At 39.4% G+C, this 11,363-nt stretch overlaps 1 protein-coding gene across 1 annotated transcript in view; it reads right to left on the reverse strand.

Moving 5' to 3' along the window:
* The window catches only part of LOC103519624, a gene marked incomplete at its 5' end in the record, with an annotated part of 8,506 nt that extends 5,751 nt beyond the window's left edge, over nt 1-2,755 (reverse strand). Inside the window, one exon of the mRNA XM_026831070.1 lies at nt 2,528-2,755. Within this exon, the coding sequence (XP_026686871.1) occupies nt 2,528-2,755 (228 nt within the window). The remainder of the gene's footprint in view (nt 1-2,527) is intronic.
* Nucleotides 2,756-11,363: the final 8,608 nt, after the last annotated feature.

Below are 11,363 nucleotides of genomic sequence, written 5' to 3' on the forward strand. Positions count from 1 at the left end.
CGACGAAAACCAAATTGAAAAAAAAAAAAAAAAAAAAAAAAAATGTGCAATAAGTGAAATAAGTAATAAAAAATGTGCAATAAGTAGAAATAATAAAAATGCAATAATGCACATTTCAGCAAGGGAGTTATATCGTATTAATGAGGAAGATAAAATGGCAAATGATCAAGTTGATAAAATGAGCAGTGACGGAGGCTGGGGGCATTTGAATGGGCAAGTTTACAACATAGGAACCTACCTAAATGGGAAAAAGATTCGGTTTCGAATGCCTTGTCCCGCACTGAGAAAAAAACTAGGGTGCCAGCAGCCCAATCGGGTGACTGGGTTCCGGCACCCTAATATTGAACTCTATATCGGGAAGCTCGACACTATAATATAGCATTCCAACAGCCTAAATCAGAGGAAGTAACAAAATAATAGAGTTCTTCCACCCTAAACTTGTGGCATCCTGTCACCATTTTTTTTCTCAGTGCGGCCACTCACGCTCAGAATGTCCGACCGAACGTGTGTGATGGCAAAAGCTTTCAACTGCAGGTATCTCAGACGCGAGACGGTCTGAAGACGGAAAAAGGAACTTTTTCCGCCACATCACGTTCCATCTGTCAGACCGACTAGGGTCTGACAGGCCGTATGAGCGTGAATGGTCCCGGCCTTAGAGGTCCTTTCGAATAGAAAGGTCCCACAAGAACCGCCACTGGTACGAATGCACATATTCACTGTGCTAATGATACTAACATACATCTTACAACATCACTAGATCGCTACTTCTACTGCACTGTGCCCAATGCAAACTCATAAGCACTACAGTAGGTAGGTACGTTTTGCATTTTTATATTCCTCAAGACTTGTTCGAATTGGTGAGTCCAATGGAGCAGTTGCAAATGGGTAAAAATTATAAATATGTAAATGGTCCATTCCTATGTAAAAAGTTGGGAAAAATCCAAATTCGAGGTTAAAACTCCGAAAAAATAACTGTAAACGGTCGAAAATTTAATTTTCATTTTCCGTTCTAAGAGCAGAAAGAAATGCGCAGAAACGTATGCGCACAAACACATTAATGTGTTGCCTGCGAGGGATCTTTGCTCGGGACATTTGATGTGACGTCATCGCCTACGGGAGCGTATGCCGTGACGTCAATTAAAAATATTAATCAATCATAAATATCGTTATACAATCGGATTCACTTCCGACATTGCCATACCAAGTCAACACTCGATCATATAGACTTAAACATACATAAATATATTATTTAGTCCGGTAAATCACAGTATCATTTAGATATAATCATCTATAGTACGGTAAATCAGGGTAAAATACAGGTAAAATGCGTACCCATATCCGCATGAGGAAGAACTTGATACGAGAAATAACACAGGTAAATTACTAAATATACGAGGCTGTGTCCACACTAGGTTTAAGATCAGTCAACATCAATTGAAACACGCCGTCCACACTATTCGAAAAGGCTTTACTTTCCGTAATCTTCTGGCGTATATCCCACCCCGCAGCCCGAGAGGGTCTCGGGTCCTTAGGAGCCCCGCAGGACTTTTAAGAAGGGAGGAGAGGCTAATTTAGGGGGCCTCTAAAAAGTATACAATAGGTACGTCAATGCCGAAATACTTTGTTATCACCTACTTTACATTGGTTCCAGTCGATCGACTTCGACCAACCTTGGTTGACTCAAGTGTAGACGCGCCCTAAATGCAACCAATGCGTCCAATCGATCGATGTGGTTAAATAATTTAAATATTAAAAAAAAAAAAAAAAAAAAAAAAAAAAAACGAAAAAAAAAAAAAAACTCTATAATCTGGACTAAAGCTGGACTGAGTTTGACTATCAGCAAGAAGTGTAACCTTAGCTGAAATGATTCTACTGAACTTCAGCACTTCACACGTTCGTTATCAGGGGAGGAGGCAGGGTGAGAGTTTTACCAAGTTGGTATTGTTTGAATTTGTTTTACATTGTTTGATAAAAAAAAAATGGTTTGACTTGAGGGAAAATAATGGAAACTTTGAGGTGTAGTAGATGAACCAAATATTATAGGGACTGGTCTTTGCGTCAGGGCAGTGAAAATAAAAGATCTTTTTTGCCAGCCTAGTTAGCTTAGTTGGTAGGATAAAATCCGCCCGGGCGGATTTTATCCTACCAACTAAGCTGATGGGATAATGTTCGTTCTCGGAACGGCTGGCTTTTTCCTATCCTGTCTTCCTTCTCTCTTCGATTTCGGGACGATAAGACCATAGCAGTTACAGTTCCCTCTGTCAAACCTCTAAAAAAAAAAGAAGAAGAAAAAGAAGAAGAAGCTTTCTCTTCTTCCGATACCGAAACAACCCTCGAAAACCTGCTGAAGCTCCAAATCCCTTGTGAACTCCTTGCGAAAACCGGATTTTCCAGAGAATTTCGACTCTAAAAGCCAATCATAAAAATTTCCACTTCCAGGGGTATTGAACCCAGTCCTTTCTTATTAGAATCGTTTAATTAACAACCGTGAATCGTAATTCAAGGTCGGCTTTCTGCCTTATCCAACTCGTTCGTACAGTCACCACCAGGGGCGCTCGAGTTGTTTTTGTACAAGGAATCACCACCGTTAGTCGCGCTGCTGTTGTTTCTGTACAGTGAATCGCCGTTGGGGGCGCTGTTGTTTTTGTACGCAGAATCACCGTTAGGGGCGCTGTTGTAGAAGTTGGTTCCGTTGTACAGCGTGTTTTCGATGTTGCTGAGAACGGTGGTGGACGATTGCTTGTTTTGGACGCAACTGTGGAAGGGTCAAAGAGAGAAGTTGGTCATAAAAGAATGGAAAAGCCTCGACTTAAAGCGGTTTAACTTCACTGTATAACTGTTAAGGTCTAAAATTTAGACTCTAAATGAAGGGATTTTCTCCCCGTTCGGCCACAAGCTACCACCTACCCACATTAAAGCTTTTCCGTACACAAAAAGCGCACTCTGAGGCTTAGGTGTAGGAGCAAACAAGTTATATCGTTCTTAATTGGCATAATTAGATTAATTTTGCATGCTAAGCAGACTTCTTTGTTAGGATGCTCAACAACTCCATTAATTTCTTCATCTAATTCTACTGTTTTCGTTTTATTACCTCCTAAGGGGCCAGTCTAGTTAGCTTGGAGGGTAAGGTGTCTGCCTCGTAAGCGTTAGGTCGAGGGAGCGATTCTCGCCCAGGGCGAACTTTATACTAAACAGATAAGGTTCGTTCTCGGAACGTCTGGCTAACTCCTATCCTGTCCTCCATCTCTCTTTGATTTCGGGACGAAAAGACCTCCGTTGACCTCGTTGTTAGAGTTCTCCCTATCAAACCTCTTAAAAATATCATCAATATTATCAATAAACAGAAGATTGTGTAACAGTCATCTTTCGGTAGATATGGCCCCTTCCTCCTCCTCTCCTTCCTTTTCATTCTTCTCCTTCCTATCCTTCTTTTTCTCCTCCTCCTCCTCCTCCTCCTCCTCCTCCTCCTCCTCCTCCCCTTTTCCCTCCTCCTCCGTCACTGTTATGGGATTAGGTTCCACACAAACATAATATGTTCTCAGGTGTTCCAGAGATCTCTAAACTTTTTGGATAAATCTATTTTTGTGCCGAACTGGAGTTATTTGGCCCTTGGCAAAAGGAGAAACCCTTCCATTCTTTCAGGTTGAGTGCGAAGGGCATCGCATCGATCCACTCGTAGAAAAATTGTAGCCAAAAGCAAATGTCAGCCCAAAGCAATCACCCCAGGGCTGATTGAGAGGCTGACGAAAAACTATGACCCCGTCTGTACACGGGAAAAGGCAAGTAAGAAGAATACTGATAGATTCTGACGTGACTTTGTGAAGATTCATCTTGAAAAAAAGAACACCAGTAACCTTCCCCAACTGTGAAGAGTATAAGTTACTGGTGTTCTGCAATAGTCCTACTGTTCTACGCACACAGGGACTCCGCACACAAGAATTTCGTCAGAGAAGACCCCCATTTCAATGTAATGTACTGGTGTTCTTGTTTTCAAGTAAGAAGAAGTTGACCATCAGATTAGCAACCACTGTTCTGAGGTTCTTCCTCTCATCTTGTGTTGTTCTTCCTACATATCCACGCCCGAAACACTTGAGATATGAATGTTGTATTAAATCCACCAGATGATATGCATGTGCATACGATTATTAAAAATAACATGGGATTACAATTATCTTTTCTACAGGGTGTCCCTAACTGGACGACCAACTCGAACCAACCTAATTGTAGATAGTCAGTACGGTGCGGACTTTGGATCTCTAGAGTAGAGATTCGAGCCTCGGTCAAGTAAAAAATGAAACATAGTTCATTACCGAACCAGGAAAGATATGTTGAGCCTTCAAGCTTAGCACACTTGAAATTCCCTAAAGAAGGCGGTTTCAACTCCGATTACCCCAATAAATGAGTTCCCCCACAGAAAAAGATGAACACCTGTAGGCTGTAGGAAAACGTCGTCTTAAAACAGAAAAAGGAAAGTAAAAAGGAGAATGTACTGGCACTTCAAAACACTGAAAGAAACTTTCAAAGACTAAAGAGACCATGAGATTAGAGAATCTCCTACTGACGTTCGAGCCTCGGTCAAGTAAGAAATGAAACATAGTTCATTACCGAACCAGGAAAGATATGTTGAGCCTTGAAGCTTAGCACACTTGAAATTCTCTAAAGAAGGCGGTTTCAACTCCGATTACCCCAATAAATGAGTTCCCCCACAAAGATGAACACCCTGTAGGCTGTAGGAAAACGTCGTCTTAAAACAGAAAAAAAGGAGAATGTACTGGCACTTCAAAACACTGAAAGAAACTTTCAAAGACTAAAGAGACCATGAGATTAGAGAATCTCCTACTGACAGACCGAGACTGAAAAGTCCCTATACAAGGGACAGGAAGAAGAGCCAATTCAAACACAAGACACTTTAAGTTAAGAGACCATATGGGACTACAAATCCTTCTACTGGACTGAAAAGTCCCTACAGGAAGAAGAGACTAGGGGGGACGATAGATAGTGAAGTGTAACGGCCCAGGAAATTACTTCCGGTTGGTAAAAAGGTTCTAGTTGTTTTTGTTTTTGTTATTGTTGTACTCTCTTTTACTTTCCTTATCCTATAGGAAGGAAAGTAAGTAATGTATTCGACAAAATTTTCGGTGTGCCCAAAACACGTTTTGAGGTCCCTAGAATCTAAATCCAAAGTTTCAGCCATTGGTCTGTGTGTCTGTCTTTCTGTCTGTCTGTAAACAAAATATCTCGAGAACGGTAAGAGCTAGAGACTTGAAGTTTGCTAAGCAGCTCTGAAATATGACAAGGATGCAACAGGAAACTTTTGGTTAAGATGGGTGCACTGGTTGGCGGTATTTTGACCCCTTCTGGGCGGTTAGCAACATTTCGATCGCCTTCCAATAGGTAAGGTAAGTCGTGTGATGTTCACACCAGACATTTTCCTACCAGACTTGTTGTTGTTATTGTTGTTTTAACTTTCTATTATTGTTTTTGGAACCGTCAACTAGAACACTGCACATGTGTCTTGGGCAATTGTCTATGATTCAATCGAATGGTTTCGTAAACTACTAGAACTAGAGAACACCTGGTTAGTCAAGTGATGAATGACGTTATTTCAATCATATCGTAGTCATGATTAAAGACGGAAATCTATTTGTAGTCAACCAATACCTATCTTATTTTCATGACTTTCATTGTAGTCATTTAGAAACTAGAAATAGGTACATCAGTTCCATATAGATTTTTTTCTCAAGAGGTTTGATAGAGGGAACTGTTACTGCTAAGGTGTTACTTATGGCCCCCAAAATCGAAGAGAGAAGGAAGACAGGATAGAAGAACTCCAGACGTTCCGAGTACGACCTTAGGTATCTGATTGGGGTAAATTTTTCCTTGGCCGGGAATCGAACCTGCGACCTAGCGCTTTAACTGTCAAAAGTGGTGGGAATTCTACATAATAGGTAGGTATAGTTACAATACTCGTATCCTAACATCAAGTTTTTAAACATCAAAGTGAAATATTGTCAAAACACCATCAAGTACATAAAAGTTTTCTTGTTCCTACATATTATGTTTTGAAAGTTTCTTTACATATCCTCGAATCTCGAATCTTGGTTTTGTCTAGCTGTTTTTGTTTAGTTCGTGTAAATTTCGAAACAGGGAAGGTCTTATTGTCCCGAAGAGAGAAGGAGGATAGGAGAAAGCCAGCCGTTCCGAGAACGAAATTTATCTGTTTAGCATAAAGTTCGCCCCTGGCGCGATGGCGGGGCGGGACCTAGCTCTTACAAGGCAGGCGCGTTACCCTCCAAGCAGTTAGCTCAACGCTTACTAGCCTGGCGAACACGGATCTTGAGTTGAAATTCCAGCAAACCTTCTCATTAATTTGTCATTGTAGAAAAACAGTTCTCTATTCTGAACAGGTACTCTCTTTTACTTTCCTTATCCCATAGGAAGGAAAGTAAGTAGGTAATGTATTCGACAAAATTTTCAATGGTCAGTTTTTAGTGCCCAAAACACGTTTTGAGGTCCGTAGAGCCCAAATCCAAAGTTTCAGCCATTGGTCAGTGTGTCTGTCCTTCTGTCTGTCTGTCTGTAAACAAAATATCTCGAGAACGGTAAGAACTAGAGACTTGAAGTTTGCTATGCAGCTCTGAAATGTGACAAGGGTGCAACACGAAACTTTTGGCTAAGATGGGTGCAATGGTTGGCGGTATTTTGACCGCTTCTGGGCGGTTAGCAATATTTCGATCGCCTTCCAATAGGTAAGGTAAGTCGTGTGATGTTCACACCAGACATTTTCCTACCAGACTTGTTGTTGTTATTGTTGTTGTTTTAACTTTCTATTATTGTTTTTGGAACCGTCAACTAGAACACTGCACATGTGTCTTGGGTAATTGTCTATGATTCAATCGAATGGTTTCGTAAACTACTAGAGAACACCTGGTTAGTCAAGTGATGAATGACTTTGTTTCAATTATATCGTAGTCATGATCAAAGACGGAAATCTATTTGTAGTATTTTGCAGTCAACCAATACCTATCTTATTTTCATTACTTTCATTGTAGTCATCTATTTTTCCCCCTCTATCAAACCTTGAAGAAGAAATGTAGCCAGCGGTGATAGCACCAGTTCCAAATTGATCATTGAATTCTTTTTTTAGAGAGGTTTGATAGAGACAACTGTAACTGCTAAGGTCTTATCGTCCCGAAAACGAAGAGAGAAGGAGGGCAGGGTAGAAGAAAGCCAGCCGTTCCGAGAACGAACCGTATCTGTTTAGGATAGAGTTCGCCTTGGTCGGGATTCGAACCTGAGACCTAGCGCTTTTAACTATCAAAAGTGGTGGGAATTCTACAATTCTACATAATAGTTAGGTAGTTACAATACCTACTCGTATCCTGACATCAAGTTTTTAAACATCAAAGTGAAATATTGTCAAAACACCAAGTACCTACATGTAAGTTTTCTTGTTCCTACATGTTATGTTTTGAAAGTTTCTTTACATATCCTCGAATCTCGAATCTTGGTTTTGTCTAGCTGTTTTTGTTTAGTTCGTGTAAATTTCTAAAATTTGAGTTTTACAAAGAGTAAGTTCATGTTTGTATCGTTGTTATTATTTTTTTTCACTCTGTATTCATTCAGTTCTTCATTTTAACAAAACATGCAAACGTGATGAGAAAATGGATTTAAGGTAGAAACACAGTACTATCACGTCACGTGAGCCCATGTGACGTGAGGGCAGTGTAGCTATCGTGAATTAAATCACCTACTATATTATGGGTGAACTTTGATTGTTTGAGAACTTTGAATCAGATGTTTCTGACTCCCCACGAGTTCATGGGGACTGGGGAGTTAGTTCAGTGATTAGTTCACAGAAAAGAGGATGTCTTTTTTAGAACTCACTCACTTTTTTTATACCTTTTTTCTCATCCACACTGGAGTGACTACAAAGAACGAACTTAGGTAGACCACTGTACAATTATATTGGTACATATTTATATTCTTTGTAATTATTTACATTTCGTTACATCAATATTTAAACGATGTCACATTTAAATTTAAATGATGTCACATCACGTGATTGCGTTAAAAATACCTCCTCGTCGCTTCACACGATCCAAAACAAGACCATGTTACAACAACTGCAACAAACAATAACAACAACAATGGAGTTATTGTTGAACATCCATTATTGTTCATGTGAACATCAATATTGACATCAGAGTTATTACATAACGAATGTCCATTGTGAGAAGCTCTACTTAACCCGTACATGCCTCTAATGTATAATGCATGCCCGCCATTCAGTTAGCCCGCTATAGCCGACTTTATAAATAAGGTATATTAAATAAATAAAGAAAATGTATGAGATGAGAATGGAAGGTATGAGACCAAGAGGAAGCTAGGTCGAGATACCGATATAGTAATGTCATCAGAGCTGATATTCAAAGAAAACAAGGAAATTGGAACGACATCGAGAGGGAGCAGAGATACAATGATCGAAATTGGTGGAGCTATGTCGGGGGTATAGAGTTAGTTATCTACTGGATAACACGCCAGCAATTCACTTTTGGTGCAAAGGAGAAGACGGAATAGACGAAAGGAGAAGACGAAAATGAAGGAGGAGTAGTGGATAACAAGCCAGCAATTCACTTTTGGTGCAAAGGAGAAGACGGAATAGACGAAAGAAGAAGACGAAAATGAAGGAGGAGTAGTGAAGAAACAAAAAGTGGTCCTACTTAGGTGCTGTCGATTTCGATGGACATCGACAAGATTAGGTAAAGGAGTTTGGAGGAATAAAAAGTTCAAAAGTCTTACACTCGTATTTATGAACAAGAGTGATCGTTCTTAGATCAGTCTCAAGTCAAAATTGACCAATCAAATGCCTTGAGACTATTCTGAACAGACCTTAACAGTCATAATAATCATAACTGCCAAGTCATAAGTATCCGGTTATTGTTTTCCCATTTTATAATTTATGGAAATCTCTAAATAAATAACAGAGTATCTCCAATAGCAGAATGTACCTTAAATAACATACTGTACCCTAAACAACAGACCGTACCTTAAATAACTGTCCCTTAAATAACAGATCGTTCCTTAAATAACAGACTGTACCTTAAACAACAGACTGTACCTTTAATCTTTAATAACATACATATCTTAAAAGACAACAAGAACTACAAGAAGTTGGCATCAGCAAGCATATATGATTACGGATCGACCTTGGGGGATTCTGAAGGATGGCCGCAATTTGTGACGAAGATATGATTGATGTCAATTCGGAATTGGCCTCAGCTTTTCGAATTAATTCTATATGGAAATTCGTCTCGGTCGTATAGTGTTTGTTGTAGTTTTAGCGGCTTTAGCTTTCGCCGAATGGTAATGGTATAGTGGTCAAAGCGCTCGTCTGGTAAACAGAAGGGCGCGGGATCAATTCTAGCGAAATTTTAGAATTGGACCACATAATAACGGATCTCGAAATGGTCAGAACTCTAAGGGTTGGGTGGTTGAGAACGCCTCCGCGGCTTTAACCTCGCATTGTGGTCTCAAGAATCTATTAGTACGGAATTAATTCTAGATTGAATCAAGAAAGATATCTCATTACTTTGAATAATTATTTTCTATAATAGAGTCATAGAGCTTATACCGCCCCAGTCGGAAACCGGTGTGAACCTTGAATTAGCAATGAATTCTTCTTCTTCGCGTGTTCAGAAGGGGTCGGCGTTTTCCGTCAGCCTCTCAATCAACCCTGGAGTGATTGCTTTGGGCTGACTTTAGGCTTTGGCCACAAAAATTTTCCGAGTGGTTTCCTTTCGCGCTTATCCTTACAGGTAATAAAATCATAGATAAAGTAATTATAGACATGAGTAACTTACCAAAAAGATCGTTTCATAACATCACACATTCACAATCCTCTCTTTTTAATTTTGAATCCTGAAACAAAAAGGATGACAAGAACTATTAGATTACGTGGATAAACCAAGTAAGGTAAGTTATAGGTACGTTATAAGACACAAGTTATACTCGTTATAGGCGTTATACCTACTTAGTAAGGAAAGTTATACGAAAAGTAAAAGTTATCCTCCTCATATTTCATACTTCAATGTCTTCTATAGACTCTTTGAATTGGTTGAATGGGTAAGGGTATAATGAGCTAAAATTGGTTGATTCAGTTGATTGGGATCTTAACTACCTATGTATCTACCTACCTATAATGGCGAACCTAAATCTTCATTAATAAATAATTACTCGCAACATTTTTTACACTTTTACTCTCTCGTCTTCTGTGTCTTAATTGATCTTTCATACCTGAATCTTTAGATAAATAGATTCTTAACTTACACGAACTTAAGAGCCAGCATTTTGTTCATAAATATGGGTGTTAGACAGTCGCGAGACCGAGTGGAGGAAATAACCCAATCCAGCCCCAGACTGAAGTTACGACAGCTCTGTTACCTAGCAGCCGGCGATAGCGGCTCGTCTGGTAAACAGGAAGGCGCGGGATCAATTCTAGCGAAGGCATTAAATTTTATCTCCATTTTATTGGACCACAAAATAACGGATCTCGAAATGGTCAGAGCTCTAAGGGTTGGGTGGTTGAGAACGCCTCCGCGGCTTTAACCTCGCATTGTGGTTGCCTTCCTCTCAAGAATCTATTAGTATGGAATTAATTCTAGATTGAATCAAGAAAGATATCTCATTACTTTGAATAATTATTTTCTATTTCTATAATAGAGTCATAGAGCTTATACCGCCCCAGTCCCAGTCGGAAACCGGTGTGAACCTAGAATTAGCAATGAATTCTTCTTCTTCGCGTGTTCAGAAGGGGTCGGCGTTTTCCGTCAGCCTCTCAATCAACCCTGGAGTGATTGCTTTGGGCTGACAATAGGCTTTGGCTACAAAAATTTTCCGAGTGGTTTCCTTTCGCGCTTATCCTTACAGGTAATAAAATCATAGATAAAGTAGTTATAGACATGAATAACTTACCAAAAAGATCGTTTCATAACATCACACATTCATAATCCTCTCTTTTTGAATCCTGAAACACAAAGCGCGTCAAAAGAACGATTAGATAAACGATAAACCAAGTAAGGTAAGTTATAGGTACTCGTTATAGGCGTTATGATGACTACTTAGTGAGGAAAGTTATAAGTTACACGTTATACCTTCTTGGAAAGTAAAAGTTACTCATATTTCATACTTATATGTCTTCTATAGACTCTTTGAATTGGTTGAATCGGTATAATGAGCTAAAATTGGTTGATTCAGTTGATTGGGATCTTAATAACTACCTATGCATCTACCTACCTATAATGGCGAACCTAAATCTTCATTAATAAATAATTACTCGCAACATTTTTTACACTTTTACTCTC

Source organism: Diaphorina citri, unplaced genomic scaffold (genome assembly GCF_000475195.1).
Source record: "Diaphorina citri unplaced genomic scaffold, Diaci psyllid genome assembly version 1.1 scaffold2846, whole genome shotgun sequence".
NCBI lineage: Eukaryota > Metazoa > Arthropoda > Insecta > Hemiptera > Psyllidae > Diaphorina > Diaphorina citri.